At 37.4% G+C, this 27,019-nt stretch overlaps 1 protein-coding gene across 2 annotated transcripts in view; it reads right to left on the minus strand.

The window, feature by feature from the left end:
* ATP9B (ATPase phospholipid transporting 9B (putative)) overlaps window positions 1–27,019 on the minus strand; it is a 1,400,042-nt gene that overhangs the window by 568,638 nt on the left and 804,385 nt on the right. For both annotated transcript variants that reach the window (XM_053714846.1, XM_053714845.1), the window contains exon 11: window positions 10,093–10,169. In XM_053714846.1, the coding sequence (XP_053570821.1) occupies window positions 10,093–10,169 (77 nt within the window). The remainder of the gene's footprint in view (window positions 1–10,092; window positions 10,170–27,019) is intronic.

Below are 27,019 nucleotides of genomic sequence, written 5' to 3' on the forward strand. Positions count from 1 at the left end.
GCTTTGGGATTTATCCGAACCAAAGTGACAAAAATTATGAAGTTATCCTTTAGGTTCATTCTTCTTATCCTGCGGTAGGAAGGCACCCTTGCTTCCAGTGACCGTGGATATGATAGAGTCTAGGCCTGGACCAAAAATAATCTTCCCCTTAAATGGAAGGGAAAGCCATCTAGATTTTGAAGTCATATCTGCAGACCAAGACTTCAGCCAGAGAGTCCTATGGGTTAGAACTGAAAAATGCTTCTTGTAAAACCTTTTACTGTATTACAGGCATGCACACATATGCTGCACATGCACTGCGCACAGCTCAGAGAGCAGGCAGTATTTATGTATAATTTCAAATATGTATTCATTTATATCATACTTGCCATCACTGACTCTCTAAGCAGGCATGCTGTTTAAAAGCATTTCTATTAGCATTTTGCTAATAGAAATACATTTTAACAATATTTCTATTCAAAATTAAAATGACTATGTCTTGCTAAGACTACGGCAACATATTAATTTATTATAGTACCTTTCACCTGTGCACTTTTTAAGCCAGAGATGCATGGAAATTGACTCACAAATATCGCCCATTACGATAACAGAATATACACTATATTGCAAACAGTATGTGGTCACCTCTACTAATTTTTAAGTTCAGGTGTTTCAGCCACACACAATACTAATACTAATAGTGGTAGACCATATAAACTCACAGAGCAGAGCTGCTGAAAGCTGAAGTGCGTAGCTTATAAAAAAATCAACAAAGTAATGCAAAGATCTGTTGCATTACTCACTACAGTATTCCAAACTGCCTCTGGAAGCAACATCAGAACAAGAACTGTAATTTGGGAGCTTCATTAAATATCTTTCCATGGTCAAGCATCTCTACACAAACCTCACATCAACATGCACAATGTTGGCTGGAGTGGTGTAAAATGCACTGGGTTCTGAAGCAGTGGAAATGTGTTCTCTGGTGTGATGATCACACGTCCCTATCTGGCAGCCTGAAAGAAGAATCTGGGTGTGGCAGATGCCAGGAGAATGATACCTACTGGCATAATGCCTACTGTAAAGTTTGATAGAGGAGGGATAATGAGCTAGGCCCTTAGTTCCAGTAAAAGGCCATCTTTATGCTACAGGATGCAAATACATTTTAGACAATTGGGTGTTTTCAACATTGTGGCAACAGTTTGAGGAAAGCCCTTGTCCAGCATAACTGCGCCTCTGTGCTTAACGCAAGGTCCATGATGACATAATAACATTAACTAAAAAATACACTTCAAACAAATTGGCAGTTATACAAGTCTTGAGCTATCATGTGATTTCACTCCTCACATTCAGTCCTTGGCTAAAACCTGCAGCTTCCACCTTCTCTACAATTAGACATTTCTAAAATTAGACATCTCTAAAATCTCTAAAATTAGACATTTCCTTACACAAGACACAACTAAGATTTTAATCCACTCTCTAATACTTTCCCGCCTCGATTACAGAAACTCTGTCCTCTCTGGTCTCCCCAGCTGCCACCTAGCTCCTGTATAATCCATAATGAATGCCTCTGCCAGGCTCATCTTCCTTACATGTCACTCTTCATCTGCTGCACGTCTCTGACAATCCCTTCACTGGCTTTCTCTTGCCTCCAGGATTAAACACACAATTCTCACTCTGACATACAAAGCCCTCAACTGCACTGCTCCCCCCTATATCTCAGACCTTGTCTCCAGATACTCTCCCTTCTGTCCCCTTCGCTCTGCTCATGATCTTCTCCTCTTCTCCTCTCTTGTTACCTCCTCACACTCCCGCTTACAGGACTTCTCCAGACTTGCTCCCATCTTGTGGAACTCTCTGCCTCGCTCCACAAGACTCTCCCCTAGTTTTGAAAACTTCAAGCGCTCCCTAAAGTCTCTACTGTTCAGGGATGCATACAACCTACACTAACCTTTCTTTATACCATTTCCTCTCCTCCATTGCTATCCCCTTGAACCCCCTTAGCATGTAAGCCTAAGAGCCATGCTGTTTGTAGATCACCTTCTTTATAGCTGACTACAACAGTGTAACTGTTGGCAGGTCCCTCTACCCGTCTGATCCCTATAAATGTTTCCTTGTATTCCGCCTATGTTTATAGCCCTGCAGAATCTGTTGGCGCTCTACAAATAACTAATAATAATAATAATAATAATATTGTGATTGCTACTGAAATAACAACAGCATTAAAGTCCTCCCGTTCAATGAACACTATGGGTACTGGAAGATCAACTGTTACAACTAACTGGCTTTTATAATAATACACTGAATAATCATTCTAGTAATGGTCGTATCTTGAAGACATCCTGTTATCTAGTTCTATGGGTGTCTCTAGAGATAGTGAGGCCTTAGACAAAGATCATACTTGAGGAACCTTGACAAATCAGTTCTCCTGCTTTTACATTATTCAGAAAACTGACCAATGACAAATAAGGGCAGTAAAACTGACCTGTTATGTGAATGTGACTCATAAACATACTTACTCATGATTATCAAAAGCAGTGTTCTCCCACAGGACCTATTTAGGCCCAGATCGCGTGTGGAGCGATAACAGTTACACGCAAGCTAAAAGGGGTTTATAGCGGGTGTTTTAATGCGTCGGGTTTATTGCTCGTATTACAAGTTGAAAGCAAACGCAATCACTTGAGCACAATTGAAGTTAACGCTCCTTGGGATAGCACATTCTCAGAGCTCTGGCTAACTGTTTCGCAAAACAAAAAAGTATCACAAAACACATCAAAAATACATTACAAAGTACAGTTACAAAGTACAGTTTAACCATCTAAAAATGATTTAAAAAAAACATATTGCACAAAAATATTATAAGGGCTCAAAGATATAAGGTCTCAGGTGTTCTAAAGATGTATATCTATATATACATCTATAAATATATATATATATATATATACACACACACACCCACCACACACATATGCATATATATATATATATATATATATATATATATATATATATATATATATATATATATATATATATATATATGAGAGGAAGAAAGGGGGGTCACCAGCGCTAAAACTACAATAGGAGTGTTAACTTGTATGTTATAGATTGTATATAGAAAATGTGTCAATGGTTGAGGATGTGATGGGTTTTTTTTATCTAAAATGTCTGCACTCACTTGGTTGGTAGGGAGTGCAACAAATCTTATATATATAAATAAAATATAAGAACTGAGCGTGCAGCCTAAAATGTGAGTCAGTGTACCCGTGTCACTGAATTAAATGTAAGTCGAAAGAGAAATTTCTCAATAGTGAATAGGCGCACTGCTATACAATTATGAATATTATAATAATAATATGCTGTATGGTGTATACATAAAAAAAGTTCAAAACCAATGAGGTGGTACAGGTTAGTTCTTTCCCAGCAAAATTCTGGTATAGGGTAAGTGATAGCGCTTACCAGAGCCAACCTCAATCCTATGAGGTAAGTGATCAGCAATGGGGTATAGATGGTCCCTTGGAAACTGTATGCTCCCTTGACAATCTCTTGGTATCTGTTTATCCTTGAAAATGGAGATCCTGGACTCTCTTATGAAGGCAGGAATGATCCTTTGGTTCTCTCTATGGTATTTGTTGAAGTACTGCAGTTTTTGGAGGAACTTGTTGGTGAAATGGTAATCTTGGACTCTATAGATTTCTTCTTCTTTCAGAAGCTTGGATGTCCAATATTCTCATAGATGTATAGAAATAAAGAGAGAAAACAAAAACATAGAGTAGTACTGCAAAGTGATATAAGCAGAGACTGAATGTTTATCCTGGTATAAAGTAAGTATATTGTGCTTACCAGAGCAAACCTCAATCCTATGAGGTAAGTGATCAGCAAGGGGTTAAAGATGTTTTTTTGGATGTTGAGAGTAATACCTAGTCTTTTTTCCTGTCAGTGGGAATGGCAATCCTGGACTCTCTTACTCCAGCAGGGATGGTCCTTAGGCCCCCTCTTTGTTGGTATCTTCAAGAATGTCTTGGGTGACCTTTGTAACAATGAAATCCTGGGCTCTCTGAGTATTTGTTCTCTCTTTTGATAGTGGGATGTCACGTGTCCTGAATTGGAGTCTGTAGCAGAGATATGTGCTCACCCTTACAGGTATCACAGCCCAGTGATCAGGTGAGAAAACCACCTGGGCTGTGAATAAATGCACAGGGGCTATGTGCAAAAAAACAAGGATCTGAGTATGTTGTACAAAGAAGGGTAAATCCAAAAGAGTAGTCAAGGTATTGCAGAAATTAAAGGAAGCCAGAGGTGCAGGTAAACGATGAACAGAGCCGGGGTAACAAGCCAGGGTCAGTCTTCGGGATTCAGGAACAAAGACACCTGGGTCCTGTGAATTGTTTAAGGCGCTATCACTTACCCTATACCAGAATTTTGCTGGGAAAGAACTAACCTGTACCACCTCATTGGTTTTGAACTTTTTTTTATGTATACACCATACAGCATATTATTATTATAATATTCATAATTGTATAGCAGTGCGCCTACTCACTATTGAGAAATTTCTCTTTCGACTTACATATATATATATATATATATATATATATATATTATATATATAAATATGTATTTACAGACATATATACACATATAAACACATAGATACATACACAATATTTAAGTCATCCACGAAAATCAAATCCTGTTAATTGGACATTTCAGACAAAATTGGAATCCACATGGATGCATTTCAGTTTTTAATAGAAGCATTTTTGTAATATACATGTATTAGTAAAAATGCTTGTAATAAAAGCTAAAGCTATTTCAAATTTGTATTTAACTATGCACAGTCCACCAGCATTTTAAACTCAGCACTTGCTCAGAAATCCTAAAGGTGCTTGTACTATCTGACAATGATTCGATTTGTTAATTGCTGACATGATACAAGCTCCACTGGTGCTCTGGGCAGCTGCAGTATTTAATCATAACACTAAAACAGTGATAACTTTTACTAGAAACATTTTCTGTCAATACATTGCAAATAGGTCTCTATTCAAAGATTTAATTAATTTAAGTGCATTAACATTTTGGCCGTAATGTCCCTTAAATTATTCAGGGCTAGATTACGAATGGAGCTCTTACTATATATATATATATATATATATATATATATATATATATATATATATATATATATATATATATATATATATATATATATATATATATATATATATATATATATATATATATATATATATATATATATATATATATATAGTATCTCACAAAAGTGAGTACACCCCTCACATTGTTGTAAATATTTTATTATATCTTTTCGTGTGACAACACTGAAGAAATTACACTTTGCTACAATGTAAAGTGTTGTGTGTACAGCCTGTATAACAGTGTAAATTTGCTGTCCCCTCAAAATAACTCAACACACAGCCATTAATGTCTAAACCGTTGGAAACAAAAGTGAGTACATCCCTACGTGGAAATGTCCAAATTGGGCCCAAAGTGTCAATATTTTGTGTAGCCACTATTATTTTCCAGCACTGCCTTAACCCTCTTGGGCATGGAGTTAACCAGAGCTTCACAGGTTGCCACTGGAGTCCTCTTCCCCTCCTCCATGACAACATCACAGAGCTGGTGGATGTTAGAGATTTTGTGCTCCCCCACCTTCCATTTGAGGATGCCCCACAGATGCTCAATAGGGTTTAAGTTTGGAGACATGCTTGGCCAGTCCATCACCTTTACCCTCAGCTTCTTTAGTAAGGCAGTGGTCGTCTTGGAGATGTGTTTGGGGTTGTTATCATGTTGGAATACTGTCCTGTGGCCCAGTCTCTGAAGGGAGAGGATCATGCTCTGCTTCAGTATGTCACAGTACATGTTGGCATTCATGGTTCCCTCAATGAACTGTACCTCCCCAGTGCCGGCAGCACTCATGCAGGCCAATACCATAACACTCCGACCACCATGCTTGACACACTTGTCTTTGTACTCCTCACCTAGTTGCCGCCACAAACGCATGACACCATCTGAACCAAATAAGTTTATCTTGGTCTAATCGGACCACAGGACATGGTTCCAGTAATCCATGTCCTAAGCCTGCTTGTATTCAGCAAACTGTTTGCGGGCTTTCTTGTGCATCATCTTTTGAAGGGGCTAACTTCTGGGACAACAGCCATGCAGACCAATTTGATGCAGTGTGCGGCGTTTGGTCTGAGCACTGACAGGCTGACCCCCACCCCTTCAACCTCTGAGGCAAAGCTGGCAGCACTCATACGTCTATTTTCCAAAGACAACCTCTGGATATGACGCTGAGCATGTGCACTAAACTTCTTTGGTCAACCATTGTGAGGCCTGTTCTGAGTGGAACCTGTCCTCTGAAACTGCTGTTTGGTCTTGCCCACCGTGCTGCAGCTCAGTTTCAGGGCCTTGGCAATCTTCTTATAGCCTAGGTCATCTTTATCTAGAGCAACAATTATTTTTTTTCAGATCCTCAGAGAGTTCTTTGCCATGAGGTGCCATGTTGAACTTCCAGTGACCAGTATGAGAGAGTGTGAGAGCGATAACACCAAATTTAACACACCTGCTCCTCATTGCTCCTCATTCACACCTGAGACTTTGCAACACTAACGAGTCACATGACACCGGGGAGGGAAAATGGCTAATTGGGCCTAATTTGGACATTTCCACTTAGGGGTGTACTCACTTTTGTTGCCAATGGATTAGACATTAATGGCTGTGTGTTGAGTTATTTTGAGGGGACAGCAAATTTACACTGTTATGCAGGCTGTACACTCACTACTTTACATTGTAGCAAAGTGTCATTTCTTCAGTGTTGTCACATGAAAATATATATACAATATTTAAAAAATTTCAAAAAATGTTAAGGGGTGTACTCACTTTTGTGAGATACTGTGTGTGTGTGTGTGTGTGTGTGTGTGTGTGTATGTATGTATGTATGTATGTATGTATGTATGTATGTATGTATATATATATATATATATATATATATATATATATATATATATATATATATATATATATATATATATATATTTATATACACACAATAATCCAGAAGAACCCATCAAACTCATAACATACCAACTCCCAGGGTGCCCACCAACTCTGTATACAGAAAAACTTCCACAAATGCAAACACTCTCTGGCGTTTTACCAAAAACTGTTTTTACTGTGCAACAAGCAATTAGTGAACGTTTTCGGGCAACCATCCGTCCTCAGACATGAAATGTACATTTACTTACCACCCTTATAAGTGCAACCATACTGATCCCCAAGTGAACTGCTCTTCCACATCCGGGACTCCACAGAGCTCAAACAGTGCAACTGCGCATGCGCCGACTGGACTACGGAGCGCCATCTGGGCCAACGTAAAAAGCAAAACATTAAAAGCAAAATAACAATACTGCACAATCAGTTGATAATGAGCACAATTATGATAAATTATGTTCAATAACACTGACCAATATGTTATGTTAGCCATATATATAACACCTTGCAAGATGGATTACACATTAATTACAGGGCATAGGGCATATAAGGTATCTATAATACATTCACTCTAGGTGACCTTACTAAAATAATATGGATCCTCAAGTTTAGGTGTAAATTTGTTAGTAAGGGTACACACCTAGGGAAATACCCAAAACATATGTCATAAATACCAATATGCTTTATCATTATCAGTTATACTTGGTACATGTAAATACTTAATATGTAGAAACAATTCACATATCCATAACTGAAGAAATTAAATGGGCACACTAACCAGGAGTATGGCTACCCAGTTTGTGTTGTATATTTTTCCTGGCTAACATAACATATCGGTCAGTGTTATTGAACATAATTTACTATTATTGTGCTCATTATCAACTGATTGTGCAGTATTGTTATTTTGTTTTTAATGTTTTGCTTTTTACGTTGGCCCAGATGGTGCTCCGTAGTCCAGTCAGCGCATGCACAGTTGCGATGTTTGAGCTCTGCGGAGTCCCAGATGTGGCAGAGCGGTTCACTTGGGGATCAGTATAGTTGCACTTATAAGGGTGGTAAGTAAATGTACATTTCATGTCTAAGGATGGGGGGATGCCTGAAAACGTTCACTAATTGCTTGTTGCACAGTAAAAACTGTTTTTTGGTAAAACACCAGAGAGTGTTTGCCTTTGTGGAACTTTTTATTTATATATATTATATTTAGCAAATGATTCGCACAGCAGGTCTGCCTTCAATTATATATTTTATAAAATGTACTACCAGATAAATGACCAGATGAATGTACTGCACAATAAAATACAATTCAAACAATAACCCCCAACATGCTAGAATTTGACTAGGCCGGCTCGAGAACAGTTCATGTTAAGTACCGAGCACTTAGTGTAAACAACACGCTCCGGTGCTATTGATAGAAAAATACCGTCCTTAAACCTTTTTAAGTTTGGGCTCTCTTCCGGTATCCAGGTACAAGACCGGTAAATTAATTTGTAGTTTAGGACTATAAGCTGTTCCCAGCACTTGTCAAGCTCAGCACTGAGGGGTGTCTACTGGTTGCAAGACTTATGGCTGCACGGTTTACCTTCACTAGGCTGATACATGGATATATATATATATATATATATATATATATTTTTTATTAACAAAAAATAACATTTTTGAAAAGTGCCTTTACATTGCGGTCTATGGGAACTAGGGGTTCCCTGTAAATATATATGTATATACACATCTATATATGTATAAGCATATACATTTATATTTAAATTTTCTGCTCATCTCTGAGCAATTTACCCCCTTTACTGCGCTTAAGTTCTGTGCCGTGTATGACGGCATCAGAATGAGGCTCCCATTGGAGCCTATGGAAGCGCGCTCTCGTGACCCCTACTTTTCTGTGCAATGCGAACCCAAGGGCTACTTGTAATCTAGCCATAAATAGCTAACACGAGAAATAATGCACACTACACAGAATACATAATAGCAGTAAAAAAAATCTTTTCTATGATCTGAGGAAACAAAAGTTTTTTGACAAGAAGGCTAAATACATTGATCTCATTTAAATGCCTCTAAAGTTTCTAAATCATAATCTAAAATGTTTTTACATCAAATTATTTTTATAGAAACTTCAAAAGAGTCAAATGTATTTAAATACTCTCAAATAAAAGGTAAATGTAACATCCACATCCAATATAGTTAAAAGCATATTGCCTGTAAGAAGGTACTAATATAAAACAAATTAATTAAATACTTTATTGGTGTTACATAGTGTTTCATTTAGCAAATGTTTAATTATATAAATAAAAATATTAATTTAAACATACAATTACATTATAAGCAACACATTACATGCTCACATGGATCAGACATAAATCGCACCACAAAACAACAATGATTAAAGGGACAGTAAATTTAAACCTTCATGTTACAGATACAGCATGCAATTTTTAACAACTTTTACTTTTTAAACAAATTTGCTTCATTTTTTTGGTATCCTTTGAGGAAGAGTAAATCTATGTAGGCTCAGAAGCAGCAATGCACTCTTGGGATTTTGCTGAACACAACTGGTAAGCCCATGACAAGTATTTATATATGTGTAGGCACCAATGAAAGCCTAATCCCAGTAGTGTATTGCTGCTCCTGAGCCTACCTAGGTATGCTTGTCAACAAAGGATACCAAGAGAATAGAGCAAATTCCATAACAGAAGTGCTCTATCTGAATCATGAAACATTAACTTTGCCTTTACTGCCCCTTAAAAAGTACAATTAGTATTGCCAAAAAAAAGAGGATTGCAGTTTGCATAATAAATGTAAAATTGCTTTGTGCCTCTATAAAACTCACAAAAACAACCTGTACAAAATGATTGGCATGCTGGTAAATAAGGGATAAACAAGGATAAAAATGACTGAAGCTAACCCAAGTCTGAATTCTATACAGCCCTTAACATCCTGATGTCCCTAAAGCAAGACTTCCTACCTGTGAGTCAGTGACTTATAATAATACATAGCTAGAGCTGATAGTTAATATATTACATCAGGAACTCTGAAATAATGTAAATTACTTACAAATGGAACTGTGCATGGCATATTCAGGGATGCATAAAGAATGCTCACCTTGTTTTTGGGATTTGATGTATTCATTACACTTCTTGTCTCCTTCCCAGTGTAAATGACAACACCTATTACAGTGCCTTTAAAGAAGAGAAATTAATTACATAAGCATTGAGAAATACACGATCATCACATATCATCCATTATATTGTATGAACAGATTTTTTTTACTTGATCTGATATCATATGACCTTTACTCAAAGAAAAAAGTCAACCATAGCGTTTTTGAAACACTAGGGTTGACTGTTGAAACAAATAAAGGGCACTTTCATTCATGAATTATAAGATACTTCATGCAGAAACTGCCTTTATTCTGTTCGCTGTTCTTTTTCTGCTAAGAGGTGACGTTTTCACCTCTTACCCAATAGCCGTGCGGTAAATCCGGTTTGGCGCCCATGGGAGCCGGATTTACTGTACAGCTATTTGCTAAGAGGTGAAAATGTCACCTCTTAGCAAAATATTTTTGCTGTGGGCTGCTGTAGCAGCTAAGAACGGCGAACAGTTGAAACGAATAAAGGCACTTTCTGCATGAAGTATCTTATACTTCATGAATGAAAGTGCGTTTTTCATTTGTTTCGACAGTCAACCCTAGCGTTTCAAAAATGATATGGTTGACTTTCACTTTTAAGAGACAAAAAACACCTTGAGATTTTTTATATAAAATGTTTAGTTATGTATAATAAAACAACGTTGCAATATAGTTTTATTATTGATTTTGTCACCATTTCATGTAATTTAGCTCTAAAAAATTAACAAGTCATTTCTAATTCTCAGAGCCTGAAACACACCCTGCTAACTGCTCTTCATATGTCTCTAATAGGCCTCATCAGATAAAAACTGTGAAACAATTAATTTTATATTTTAATGGCAATACTTAGATTTGTTGTCTGTGGGCAGGGCCACCATCAGTGGGTGAATAGGGTGACTCCTGTCAGGGGCCCAGTGGGCCAGTGGGCCCCATGAGGCAAGAACAACTATTATTTAAAAAAAACATAATTTATGCTTACCTGATAAATTTATTTCTCTTGTGGTGTATCCAGTCCACGGATCATACATTACTTGTGGGATATTCTCCTTCCCAACAGGAAGTTGCAAGAGGATCACCCACAGCAGAGCTGCTATATAGCTCCTCCCCTAACTGCCATATCCAGTCATTCGACCGAAAACAAGCAGAGAAAGGAGAAACCATAGGGTGCAGTGGTGACTGTAGTTTAAAATTAAAAAATACCTGCCTTAAAATGACAGGGCGGGCCGTGGACTGGATACACCACAAGAGAAATAAATTTATCAGGTAAGCATAACTTATATTTTCTCTTGTAAGGTGTATCCAGTCCACGGATCATACATTACTTGTGGGATACCAATACCAAAGCTAAAGTACACTGATGAAGGGAGGTACAAGGCAGGTACTTAAACGGAAGGTACCACTGCCTGTAAAACCTTTCTCCCAAAAATAGCCTCCGAAGAAGCAAAAGTATCAAATTTGTAGAATTTTGAAAAAGTATGAAGCGAAGACCAAGTCGCCGCCTTGCAAATCTGTTCAACAGAAGCCTCATTTTTAAAGGCCCATGTGGAAGCCACAGCTCTAGTAGAATGAGCTGTAATCCTTTCTGGAGGCTGCTGTCCAGCAGTCTCATAGGCTAAGCGGATTATGCTTCTTAGCCAAAAAGAGAGGTTGCCGAAGCCTTTTGACCTCTCCTCTGTCCAGAGTAGACAACAAACAAAGCAGATGTTTGACGAAAATCTTTAGTAGCTTGTAAGTAAAACTTTAAAGCACGAACCACGTCCAGATTGTGTAATAGACGTTCCTTCTTTGAAGAAGGATTAGGACACAAAGACGGAACGCCAATCTCTTGATTGATATTCTTATTAGATACCACCTTAGGTAAAAAGCCAGGTTTGGTACGCAGAACTACCTTATCTGCATGGAAGATCAGATAAGGAGAATCACATTGTAAGGCAGATAACTCGGAAACTCTACGAGCCGAGGAAATAGCTACCAAAAAAAGAACTTTCCAAGATAAAAGTTTGATATCTATGGAATGAAGAGGTTCAAACGGAACCCCCTGATGAACTTTAAGAACCAAATTTAAGCTCCAAGGTGGAGCAACAGGTTTAAACACAGGCATGATTCTAACTAAAGCCTGACAAAATGCCTGAACGTCTGGGACATCCGCCAGACGCTTGTGCAAAAGAATAGATAGTGCAGAAATCTGTCCCTTTAAGGAACTAGCTGACAAACCTTTCTCCAATCCTTCTTGGAGAAAAGATAATATCCTGGGAATCCTGACCTTACTCCATGAGTAGCCCTTGGATTCACACCAATAAATATATTTACGCCATATCTCATGATAGATTTTCCTGGTGACAGGCTTTCGTGCCTGAATTAAGGTATCAATGACTGACTCGGAGAAACCACGCTTTGATAAAATCAAGCGTTCAATCTCCAGGCAGTCAGCCTCAGAGAAATTAGATTTGGATGGTTGAAAGGACCTTGAAGTAGAAGGTCCTGTCTCAGCGGCAGAGTCCATGGTGGAAAGGATGACATGTCCACCAGATCTGCATACCAAGTCCTGAGTGGCCACGCAGGCGCTATCAAGATCACCGATGCTCTCTCCTGCTTGATTTTGCAATCAGACGAGGGAGCAGAGGAAACGGTGGAAACACATAAGCTAGTTGAAGGACCAAGGCGCTGCTAGAGCATCTATCAGCATTGCCTTGGGATCCCTGGACCTGGATCCGTAACAAGGAAGCTTGGCGTTCTGGCGAGACGCCATGAGATCCAGTTCTGGTTTGCCCCAACGATGAACCAATTGTGCAAACACCTCCGGATGGAGTTCCCACTCCCCCGGATGAAAAGTCTGACAACTTAGAAAATCCGCCTCCCAGTTCTCTACACCTGGGATATGGATAGCTGATAGGTGGCAAGAGCGAATCTCTGCCCAGCGAATTATTTTTGAGACTTCTAACATCGCTAGGGAACTCCTTGTTCCCCCTTGATGGTTGATGTAAGCCACAGTCGTGATGTTGTCCGACTGAAATCTGATGAATCTCATTGTCGCTAGCTGAGGCCAAGCCTGAAGAGCATTGAATATCGCTCTTAGCTCCAGAATGTTTATTGGAAGGAGTGACTCCTCCTGAGTCCACGATCCCTGAGCCTTCAGGGAGTTCCAGACTGCACCCCAACCTAGAAGGCTGGCATCTGTCGTTACAATTGTTCAATCTGGCCTGCGAAAGGTCATACCTTTGGACAGATGGACCCGAGATAGCCACCAGAGAAGAGAATCTCTGGTCTCTTGATCCAGATTTAGTAGAGGGGACAAATCTGTGTAATCCCCATTCCACTGACTGAGCATGCAGAGTTGCAGCGATCTGAAATGTCGGCGTGCAAACGGCACTATGTCCATTGCCGATACCATTAAGCCGATTACTTCCATGCACTGAGCCACTGAAGGGCGAGGAATGGAATAAAGAACACGGCAGGAATTTAGAAGTTTTGATAACCTGGACTCCGTCAGGTAAATTTTAATTTCTACAGAATCTATCAGAGTCCCTAGGAAGGAAACTCTTGTGAGGGGGGATAGAGAACTCTTTTCCTCGTTCACCTTCCACCCATGCGACCTCAGAAATGCCAACACTATGTCCGTATGATACTTGGCAATTTGGAAGTTTCACGCCTGAATCAGGATGTCGTCTAAATAAGGGGCCACTGCTATGCCCCGCGGCCTTAGGACCGCCAGAAGCAACCCCAGAACCTTCGTAAAAATTCTTGGGGCTGTAGCTAACCCAAAGGGAAGAGCTACAAACTGGTAATGCCTGTCTAGGAAGGCAAACCTGAGAAACCGATGATGATCTTTGTGTATGGGAATGTGAAGATAAGCATCCTTTAAATCCACTGTAGTCATGTATTGACCCTCCTGGATCATAGGTAGGATGGTACGAATAGTCTCCATCTTGAATGATGGAACTCTGAGGAATTTGTTTAAGATCTTTAGATCCAAAATTGCTCTGAAGGTTCCCTCTTTTTTGGGAACCACAAACAGATTTGAGTAAAATCCCTGTCCCTGTTCCTCCTTTGGAACTGGATGGATCACTCCCATAACTAGGAAGTCTTGTACACAGTGTAAGAATGCCTCTCTCTTTATCTGTTTATCTGGTTTGCAGATAATTGTGAAAGGTGAAATCTCCCTTTTGGGGGGGGAAGCCTTGAATTCCAGAAGATATCCCTGGGATATAATTTCCAACGCCCAGGGATCCTGGATATCTCTTGCCCACGCCTGGGTGAAGAGCGAAAGTCTGCCCCCTACTAGATCTGTTACCGGATAGGGGGCCGTTCCTTCATGCTGTCTTAGAGGCAGCAGCAGGCTTTTTATCCTGCTTACCCTTGTTCCAGGTCTGGTTAGGTCTCCAGACCGTCTTGGACTGAGCAAAAGTTCCCTCTTGTTTTGCATTAGAGGAAGTTGATGCCGCACTTGCCTTGAAGTTTCGAAAGGCACAAAAATTAGACTGTTTGGCCCTTGATTTGGACCTATCCTGAGGAAGGGCATGACCTTTTCCTCCAGTGATATCTGCAATAATCTCCTTCAAACCAGGCCCGAATAGGGTCTGCCCCTTGAAGGGAATGTTAAGCAGCTTAGACTTTGAAGTAACGTCAGCTGACCATGATTTAAGCCATAGCGCTCTGCGCGCCTGGATAGCAAAACCAGAATTCTTAGCCGTTAGTTTAGTCAAATGAACAATGGCATCAGAAACAAAAGAATTGGCTAGCTTAAGTGCTCTAAGCTTGTCAAGTATGTCATCCAATGGAGTGGCTACCTGTAAAGCCTCTGCCAGAGACTGAAACCAGAACGCCGCAGCAGCAGTGACAGGAGCAATGCATGCAAGGGGCTGTAGGATAAAACCTTGTTGAATAAACATTTTCTTAAGGTAACCCTCTAACTTTTTATCCATTGGATCTATGAAAGCACAACTGTCCTCGACAGGGATAGTAGTACGCTTTGCTAGAGTAAAAACTGCTCCCTCCACCTTAGGAACGGTCTGCCATAAGTCCCGTGTGGTGGCGTCTATTGGAAACATTTTTCTAAAAATAGGAGGGGGAGAGAACCGCACACCTGGTCTATCCCATTCCTTAGTAATAATTTCTGTAAAGCTTTTAGGTATTGGAAAAACATCAGTGCACACCGGCACTGCATAGTATTTATCCAGTCGACACAATTTCTCTGGCACTGCAATTGTATCACAGTCATTCAGAGCAGCTAAAACCTCCCTGAGTAACACGCGGAGGTGTTCAAGCTTAAATTTAAATGTAGAGATATCAGAATCAGGTTGCATCATCTTCCCTGAGTCAGAAACATCACCCACAGAAAGAAGCTCTCCTTCTTCAGCTTCTGCATATTGCGAGGCAGTATCAGACATAGCTCTTAAAGCGTCAGTATGCTCTGTATTTCGTCTAACTCCAGAGCTATCTCGCTTTCATCTAAATTCAGGTAGTCTGGCTAATACCGCTGACAGTGAATTATCCATGACTGCCGCCATGTCTTGTAAAGTAAACGCTATGGGCGCCCTAGATGTACTTGGCGCCATTTGAGTCCCTTGAGCGGGAGTCAAAGGATCTGACACATGGGTAGAGTTAGTCGGCATGACTTCCCCCTCGTCAGATTCCTCTGGCGATTATTTTTTTAAAGACAGAATATGATCTTTATTGCTTAAAGTGAAATCAGTACTGCACATTCTAAGAGGGGGTTCCACAATGGCTTTTAAACATAATGAACAAGGAGTTTCCTCTATGTCAGACATGTTTGCACAGACTAGCAATGAGACTAGCAAGCTTGGAAAACACTTTAAATCAAGTTAACAAGCAAATATAAGAAACAGTACTGTGCCTTTAAGAGAAACAAATTTTGTCAGAATTTGAAAAACAGTGAAAAAAGGCAGTAAATCAAACAAATTTTTTACACTGTGTATAATAAGCTAACAGAGCATTGCACCCACTTGCAAATGGATGATTAACCCCTTAGTTCAAAAAACGGATCAAAAAAACGATAGACTTTTTTAACAGTCACACCAAACTGCCACAGCCTTGCTGTGGGCCTACCTTCCCCAACAAACGATTTTGGAAAGCCTAAGAGCCCTTTAGAGATGTCCTATAGCATTCAGGGGACTCCTGGAGGAAGCTGGATGTCTCAGTCTGTAAAAGTTACTGCACAAAAAAGCGCTAAATTAGGCCCCTCCCACTCATAGTAACACAGTGGAAAGCCTCAGGAAACTGTTTCTAGGCAAATTTAAGCCAGCCATGTTGAAAAAAACTAGGCCCCAATAAAGTTTTATCACCAAAGTATATATAAAGACGTTTAAACATTCCAGCAAACGTTTTATACTGTAAATATAAAAGAGTATTACCTCAGAAAGTAAGCATGATACCAGTCGCTATTAAATCACTGTATTCAGGCTTACCTTACATAAATTTGGTATTAGCAGCATTTTCTAGCATTCACATCTTCTAGAAAAAATCTTAACTGCATATACCTCATAGCAGGATAACCTGCACGCCATTCCCCCGCTGAAGTTACCTCTCTCTTCAGTCATGTGTGAGAACAGCAATGGATCTTAGTTACAACCTGCTAAGATCATAGAAATCAGGCAGATTCTTCTATTTTTCTGCCTGGGACAAAATAGTACAACTCCGGTACCATTTAAAAATAACAAACTTTTGATTGAAGCAAGATAACAGCTACCTTTCACCACTTTCCTCTTACTACCTCCATGCTTGTTGAGAGCTGCAAGAGAATGACTGGGTATGGCAGTTAGGGGAGGAGCTATATAGCAGCTCTGCTGTGGGTGATCCTCTTGCAACTTCCTGTTGGGAAGGAGAATATCCCACAAGTAATGTATGATCCGTGGACTGGATACACCTTACAAGAGAAATACAGTATATATATATATATTTTTTGTTTTACATTTTGGCAGCCATCAGAGGGCGCTACAGCAGAGTGCTATTGAGCATGGGAAATGGCATTGCAAGGAGTAAAACATTAGCATTTGAGAGGATTTCAGAGTGTGCACTAAACCAGTGGTTCTCAACCTAAGTGACCTCAAGGCCCAGTAAGTTTTAACCGGACCTGTCCAGGGCCCGGTGAGCATCGGGAGTGGGTATATATATATATATATATATATATATATATATATATATATACCCACAAACAGAGATAAAAGGGTTTATATATATATATATATATATATATATATATATATATATATATATATATATATATATATATATTATACATATATATATATATATATATATATATATTTATATATACTGTGTGTATATATATATATATATATATATATATATTAAATATATATCTATATATAAATCTCTATCTATATATATATATATATATATATATATATATATATATATATACATACATACATCCACACGTACACACACAGTATATGTATGGTTTACAGTTGTTTAATTATGTAATAATTAATGGGTGTCAGTGGGATCTATAAATATCCCACTGACACCAATGAATTATCATAAAATTAACCCACTGTAAACTATGTATATATATATATATATATATATATATATATATATATATATATATAGTATATGGATCCCACTGAATTATCATATAATTATAATATATATATTACAGTGGGTTAATTATGTGCTAATTCATTGGTGTCAGTGGGATCCATATATATATATATATATATATATATATATATATATATATATATATATATATATATATATATATATATATATATATATATATATATATACAGTTTACACATACACATTGGTGCCAATGGGATCTATATATATATATATATATATATATATATATATATATATATATATATATATATATATATATATATATATATATATATATATATATATATACACACAAACAGTACACATACACATTGGTGTCAGTGGGTTATATATATATATATATATATATATATATATAGTGTACACATACACATTGGTGTCCAGTGGCCGCCCTAAATATACATGTTAGTGTCAGTACAGTAGCCATAATTATTTGACATTGGTGACAGTGGAGTTCCCTACCTGTGAGCCGATCCGCTCTGCACGCCGCCCGCCACTCCTCACAGTGCGCCGCTAGCCGTTCACACTGCGCATACAGACATGCGCAGTGGCGCATACAAACATGCGCAGTGGCACTCTAACAGGCCCGTCCGAAATTTTGGACATGTGTAAAGACGGGCCTGTCAGAGTGAGTGTCTGGAGGCTATGTCGGGTCGCGGCCCACCAGCAGGGCCGTCGCAGCCCGGTAGTGGGCCGCGGCCCAGCTGTTGAGAAACACGGCACTAAACCACTATGCACAGTGTGAGACAGACTTGGCACTTTGTTTGTACAGTGTGTGCCTGAGTCAGGCGGAAAATCACTTTAATTTGCAGAGTAGGTAGGACTTACTTAGTAAATGTTTTTTATTTATTTGTGCAATTTTCAGATTGTAACTTCAGTGTGGTAGTTGTGTGGTGGGGCCAGGGGTCCATAAAAACAAATTTTTGTAGCAATATGCAGCAGTGTAGTTATGATTATTTGACAATGCTGTAGAAATTGGGGGGGAACAAACATGTCAACCTTTAAAAAGTAATTTTCTTCATCTACCCATTCTGACAGATCAATAACGTACAATTTTGAACTCACAAAAGTATTTCTGTTTGTACATGATTTTTTAAAAAGTGATCTCTTAATTTCTTCTCATTTTTGTATCATGTATGTCACTATCGATTTTAATTGAAGGCAATGTGCAGACATTTTACCTCCTGTTTCTGTGGGTGTCTGTGTTCATGTCTCTGTGCTTTTGTTGCTGTCTCTATGAGTGTGTATGTATTTTTTTTTCTGTGGATCTCTCTGTGAGGGTTTGTGTGTCTGTCTCTGTGCATTTTCTGTGGGTGTCTCTGTGTGTATGTGTATGTATTTATGTGTTTTCTGTATGCCTTTGTGTGTTTTCTGAGGCTGTCTCTGTGGGTGTTTCCTTGGGTGTATGTGCAAGTTTGTGTTTATCTGTGTGTGTGTGTCATTGTCTGTTCCTCTTTATGACCTTTTGACCTTACTACTGATTATTCACATCTTTCTACAGACTTTGAGACTAATAAGACCTTTCTGGAAGTCACCAATCCACCATTTAACCTTTAAATTATTGTTTAGGCAATTCAGGACCCTTCCTTTCAGCCACTGCGTGCTGTTGCCATCAAATAGTTGGCATCTACCTTGACAAAAAGATAATCAAAACTCAATATTTTGTCTTGTAAATCTCCTTTTTTTACAAAACTGTGGTCTACCTCATTACTTGTCAGGACAATGTAAACAAGTGCTTAGTGTCTGTGTGGGTGTCTGTGTCTTAGATTGTTTGTGTGTTTCTTTGCGTGTCTGCTAGAGTGTCTATATGTGAATCCTTATGTATGAGTGTGTCTGTGTGTTTCTGTGTTTGCGTGTTACTACCTTTACACCATTTCCAAGTTTGACTGCACTTAAGGATAAGGTGCATATACCTTTTAGTCACTTTGTAAAAAATTGCACATGTCAATAGGGGGTGGGGGGCCTGATCAATGGTTAAATAAGGAGACCCAAAATGTCTAGTGGCAGCCCTGCCTGTGGGCTAAAGCACAAATTGGCTCCTCCAAATAAGTTTGGATATTTGAAAAATAATTGCATTAAAAAGGATGCAAATTTGTTTTAAAAATGTAAAGACTTGGCTGATATGTTATTCTTTAGCGACACAAGAGAAATGTCTTGTAATTAAAAGGTGTTTACTGTCTCTTTAACTGGGTATATAGCGATGTACCACTTGGATTATGTAAACACTTCACAAACTGCTTTCTAAATCCAGAAAGGAGGCTAAAAAGAGGTAATTTTGTTTCACTAGTAGCTTTACTAGCTATCACTAAATTAACAGCATGTACGTACAACATCTGATTAGAACATATTAGGCACAACAAACAGATAATCAGTATGATCTCAACTTAGTAAAAATCTTGCAAAAAGAGTAGATTCCAAACATACTTCTCTTCCTATGGATAGAACTATAGGCAAGACTGTCTTAAATTATGTCATGTATTCACTGCTAAAGATAACAAAACAAACATTGCAGACATAGATTTGAGTTCCAGTTGGAGAATTATGGCACAAAAACATACTGAGAGCCTGAAAGATGACAACACATCAAAGTAAAAATCACTGCTGAAAAAAGTAGAACGTTTAATTATAAGAAACCTGAAAAAATGGAACAAAACAAGAGAAAATACCTTTAATCACACTAATCTGACTGTCAAGATTATCAGATTTAAACAGATATTACAAATATTTTGTTACATCTCAAATAGGGCACTTTGAAATGGTTTAATGGTTTGTTTTTTTAAATGTATGTTCTAGTGCTAGAAAAAAAAAAATACAGGTGGTGAGAGCCCACCATCCATTACCCCAGGGAATTACTCTTCTCTATCACTAATATTCCCAAACCCCAAGAGCCCAATAAACTCCCTACCACACACACACCTCACACAGTCTTTAATTTGCCTCCACTGGAGGTGGTTGAAGAATGAAGATGTGCATTTAATTATTTAGAGAGAGGGGGTTTCAGTCTTTATTAAGGCCTGGTTTTCCCTCAAAATAAAGTGCTTGCTAGAGGGACTTCGCCTGGGTTTTCTTCATTCTGATTAGCGTTATCTGACCATCGAATGTGATGTCAATGCCTTTTGAATTGTTTTGCATTTTAGCTCAGCGCTCATTGTACCTGTGAGTTTATTTAAAAAGCTACTTACTTTCTGTTACTCAAGAGCTTTTTAGGGGGGGTTAGTGTTTATTGCATTGCTTTGCCATATGCTATAATGGAGCTGTCTGATTCTGTCCCTAAATCTACCCTAGAAACTGAGTCCACTGAAAGCCTTTCTACCATCAGTAGGAGTGGTTATTGTAAAAAAGCTGAGGTACCATCATTTATGTGACTCATCTTTAGAATTATTAATGCAATCAGACCAACCTAAAGCTGTTTCTTTGGGTATCAAGGCACCTTCTGTTTGTTCATTACAGAAGAATATGGAAAATGTTTTGCCTAGTGTAAAAATGTTATCAAGGCTGCAGTTTCTGAGGAGTTGGCTGCTCTTCTACCTTTAAACAAGCGTAAAAGGACAGTTCAGTTTTTACCTTCTACAAGATCTATGTGCCCAGTCAGAGATACTGTTATGTCTTCAGATATTGAAGTTTCCTCTGGCGATTAAGAATCTTCAACTGATGTTGAACCTGATATTTACATAATTGAACATATTTGTTTTGTGACCTTTTTAAAAGAGGTCTTAATTGCTTTAGGGGTTAAAGATCCTAAAGTTTCTGATGATAAGCTTATGTAATGATGCAGTCTTTAAATTCCGTTTTTAGGACTGTTGTTAATCTCCCTGAGGTTTTCTCTATTCCTAATGCTGCCTCTGGCATAATTTCTAGGGAATGTCAGGTAATTAATTTACTTCTTCTACAAAATGTTAAAAAGTTATATCCTTTACTTGCTGCTAATGTTGATTTGTGGGAAACTGTTCCCCAGGTGGATGGGGCCATTTCCACTCTGGCTAAACGTACTACTTTTCCTTTGGAAGACAGTATTTATTTTAAAGAACTTTTAGATAGAAAACTAGAATCTTTTCATAGAAAGGCCTTTTTGCAAGAAGGAGATTTGCTCAGGTCAACTTTTTCTATTGCAAATGCGGCTGCTCCTTTAACATACTGATTATCTAGTCTTTCAGAACAGATCACTCTGCTAGTGCAAATCTTTTGGGATTATTCAAAAGTGCCAATTCTTTTATTTGTGATGCTGTGTTTTATATTATGAAAATGAATGTCCAAATCATATATTTGGTTTTCCTTGCTAGAAGAGCCTTATGGTTTAAATCCTAGTCTGCTGATATTGGGCTAGATTACAAGTGGATCGCTAATTTTACGTGAAGCCGTAAACAGGCACATTTGCACAATTACGGGCGCACATTAAATAACCAGTCATTACAATTTGCGCTCAAAAAATTAACCAGAGGTCAGACCTCTGGTTAATTAAAACAATGTCCCCCAAAATGCCCCCAAAATAAAGAGTATTTCTTTTTAATAATAAAATATGTGTATTAAAAAAATATATATAACTGCACAAAGCAGTTTTAAGGGGTTAAAGTGTGCAGATGTGGGGTGTTAGAAAAAAATGGCAATGAAAAGTGCCTTTACATTGCGGTCTATGGGGACTGTGTTATTAATATAAAAAAAAATGCTTATATTCATTAATATTTATATGTGTATATACACATTAAGATGAGTAAAGAAAGGGAGTTTCATCCGTCAGCCTTTCCTTAAAAATCTTTTCTTTATTGGTATAATCATTAAAAGACATGGGTCAGCAAATAAACAAACATAGTACCGGGCGTAGCACAAACTAGCTAACACGTTTCGGATACAAGATCCGTAGTCACAGCCTATAGTGCTAGGGTCCCGACTCTTTTTTAAAGGAAAGACTCGAGGCATGATTGGATAAGATAAAAAACACGCCCTACAACTAAGCAATTGTTACAATTGGTATAAAAATGAAAACATATATGCAAGAAAAACATATCATGATATATATAAGATTGTTAATATACAAAGTAATGCTTGTTAGATATTGTGTATCTATTTGAAATGATAATACGATACCTTTAATATTAGGAAACCTAATATGATGATTGACATGATGTTATTAGATCCGCTAGTAAGAAATATGTATAATAATAACACATATATCCACTATATAAAAATACACTACAGACACAACAATATAATGGATACAATATATAGATGGATCTATAGTTAGTGTATATAGCGATGCATCAATATCAACCTATACATATCTTAAGAATATACATATATATATATATATATATATATATATATATATATATATATATATATATATATATATATATATATATATATATATATATATATATATAATTCATACTTCATAATAACTTTTAATGAGCCCAAGTATTTTTTCAGATATGAATAGTATATATGTGAACATAAATATAAATATATGTAGAGAGAGAAACATAATTATCATTTTAATTCATGGGTATATATATTGTCCTTAGGCATATATAATACTTAATTTCTAGGAAATATATAGGATATGTTTAATACAAAATGGATATCAACTTTCTAAACAATATAAACTTTCATCATATGAGTATTACCATTAGACCCTGGAAGGAAAACATCATAGGAATTATGTATTATTGGGTACACCTAGATGAGGCAATAGATTTATTCCCAGTGGTTCATTATATCATATTTCAAATTTAACCCATGTGGAATACGAGTTCCTTGTGTAAAAATCCAAAACGCTTCCCTTTTAGCTAGTAATAGATCTATGTCTTCCCCTCTTTGTGGTTTAACAATTTTCTCTATTCCACACCAGGAAAAGCTTTTTAGATTTCATTTATGGAAGACGCCAAAATGTTGTACTAGGGGAGTACTTGATCTCTTAGTAGTAAATGAGGAAAAATGCTCCCAAATTCTTGTATTGATATCTCTCAAAGTGAGTCCTACATACTGGATTTTGCATTCTGTACATTCGATTAAGTATATAACATAATTTGTTGTGCAGTTAATACATGCACCAATGTCATAGCTTTTGTTAGTCTTCATACTAGTAAAGTTTTTTGTTATTTTTACATATTCACATGGTTTGCATTTATGATGCCCACATTTATACATTCCAGTATGTTTGAGCCATGAGCCACTAGGATTATGTTTAGATGGAAGTTGCGTTGGAGATAAGATGGACCCAAGTGTAGGGTTTTCTTTGTATGAGCATCTAAGACCTTTTTTCCCAGTTTCAACTAGTTTGTCATCAGCTGATAATATTGAGAAATGTTTTTTCACTATTTGGCAGATTTGAGGGTATTGTGCACTGTGTGTTGTTACGAATGTAACTCCCTCAAAGTGATTTTTATTCTTTGTCCCCATAGTAAGTAAGCTTATTTGTATTTGGCTTTACTGATGGCTTGATTGGAATATTTCCTAGTTTTGAGACATTGTTCTAAGTCTTGGGATCTAGCTTGAAAATCAATGGGATTAGAACAATTCCTCTTGAGTCTAATAAATTCCCCTTTTGCAATGACATGTTTTGGATGGCAGCTCCTCCTCCCAAATAATAATGAATTTCCTGAAATGGGTTTTCTTTAAACTGTAGACTCAATTTTCCCTTGTTCAGTACCTATTAAGGTTAGATCCAGATAATTAATAGATTTAGAATTGTACTCAAACGTGAATTTCAGCCCAATATTGTTATCATTAAGATATTCTATAAATGCTGGTATTTCAATATCTGTACCCTCCCATACAAAGAGCAGATCATCAATATATCTCTTATATGAAGAGATACAGTGTTTATACGGGTTACTATCTCCAAAGGTGTGGTAGAATTCCCACCATCCTAGAAAAAGGTTTGCAAATGATGGTGCAAATTTTGCACCCATGGCGGTACCACATAAATGGAGATAGTATACTCCTTCAAACTTGAAAAAATTGTGAGTTAATAAAAATGTCACTACTCTTATTACAAAAGTTTTAAACGTATCATCATAGTCAGTGAAGCCATCCAAGAAAAACCTAATTGCTTTTATTCCATCATCATGGGGAATACTAAAGTACAGAGATACTGCGTCTAGTGCTAGCCAACCAGAGTTTCTGGTCCAATTTCATTGATCTATCAAATTTAACACATGTTTTGTGTCCCTAAAATATGAGGGGAGGGATATTACCAGCGGCTGCAGAATTCCATCTATCCATTCTGATAGGTTTCCTAGAAGGGAGTCCACTCCACTGACAATTGGGCGCCCTTGTACATTTTCCAAGCTCTTATGGGTTTTTGGAAAATGATGAAATAGTGGTGTCTTAGGAAAATCAACTAGAAGGTATTCTGCAGTCGCTGAATCTAAGTTCCCTTCTTCTACACCTTTGTCTATGATGTGTTTAAGTTCATTGTAATATTGTTGAGTAGGGTCATTCTTTAGAATCTTATAATTTAATCTAGTTGATTTTCCTAAGACACCACTATTTCATCATTTTCCAAAAACCCATAAGAGCTTGGAAAATGTACATGGGCGCCCAATTGTCAGTGGAGTGGACTCCCTTCTAGGAAACCTATCAGAATGAACAACATGTGTTAAATTTGATAGATCAATGGAATTGGACCAGAAACTCTGGCTGGCTAACAGTAGATGCAGTATCTCTGTACTCTAGTATTCCCCATGATGAGGGAATAAAAGCAATTAGGTTTTTCTTGGATGGCTTCACTGACTATGATGATACATTTAAAACTTTTGTAATAAGATTATTGAAATTTCTATTAACTCACATTTTTTCACGCATTTATATAATATCTTAATGCTAACAATATTGGGCTGAAATTCACGTTTGAGTACAATTCTAAATCTATTAATTATCTGGATCTAACCTTAATAGGTACTGAACAAGGGGAAATTGAGTCTACAGTTTACAGGAAACCCATTTCAGGAAATTCATTATTATTTGGGAGGAGCTGCCATCCAAAACATGTCCCCTATGCCATTGCAAAAGGGGGATTTATTAGACTCGAGAGGAATTGTTCTAATCCCATTGATTTTCAAGCTAGATCCCAAGACTTAGAACAACGTCTCAAAACTAGGATATATTCCAATCAAGCCATCAGTAAAGTCAAATACTCAGTTAGTGAAAAAACCAGAGAGAGATTACTTACTATGGGGACAAAGAATAAAAATCACTTTGAGGGAGTTACATTCGTAACAACACACAATGCACAATACTCTCAAATTTGTCAAATAGTGAAAAAACATTTCTCAATATTATCAGCTAATGACAAACTAGTTGAAACTGTGAAAAAAGGCCTAAGATGCTCATACAAAAAAAAGCCCTACACTTGGGTCCATCTTATCTCCAACGCAACTTCCATCTAAACATAATCCCAGTGGCTCATGGTTCAAACATACTGGAATGTATAAATGTGGGCATCATAAATGCAAACCATGTGAATATGTAAAAATAACAAAAAACTTTACTAGTATGAAGACTAACAAAAGCTATGACATTGGTGCATGCATTAACTGCACAACAAATTATGTTATATACTTAATCGAATGTACAGAATGCAAAATCCAGTATGTAGGACTCACTTTGAGAGATATCAATTTAAAAATTAGGGAACATTTTTCCTCATTTACTACTAAGAGATCAAGTACTCCCCTAGTACAACATTTTGGCGTCTTCCATAAATGAAATCTAAAAAGCTTTTCCTGGTGTGGAATAGAGAAAATTGTTAAACCACAAAGAGGGGAAGACATAGATCTATTACTAGCTAAAAGAGAAGCGTTTTGGATTTTTACACTAGGAACTCATGGGTTAAATTTGAAATATGATATAATGAACCACTGGGAATAAATCGATTGCCTCATCTAGGTGTACCCAATAATACATTATTCCTATGATGTTTTCCTTCTAGGGTCTAATAGTAATACTCATATGATGAAAGTTTATATCAAGTTTAGAAAGTCGATATCCATTTTGTATTAAACATATCCCATATAATTACTAGAAATCAAGTATTATATATGCCTAAGAACAATATATATACCCATGAATTAAAATGATAACTCTATTTCTCTCTCTACATATATTTATATTTATGTTCACATATATTATATTCATATCTGAGAAATACTTGGGCTCATTAAAAGTTATTATAATGACTTGTTCCCCAGAGGACGATTTATAGCCACTTCACAATTTATATCAACTTATAACCCATCACCCCTTTTACAATTCAAACTCTGGAGGTTGCGCAGCCTTTTAAAATCTTGGGGATTT

Source organism: Bombina bombina, chromosome 5 (genome assembly GCF_027579735.1).
Source record: "Bombina bombina isolate aBomBom1 chromosome 5, aBomBom1.pri, whole genome shotgun sequence".
Lineage (NCBI taxonomy): Eukaryota > Metazoa > Chordata > Amphibia > Anura > Bombinatoridae > Bombina > Bombina bombina.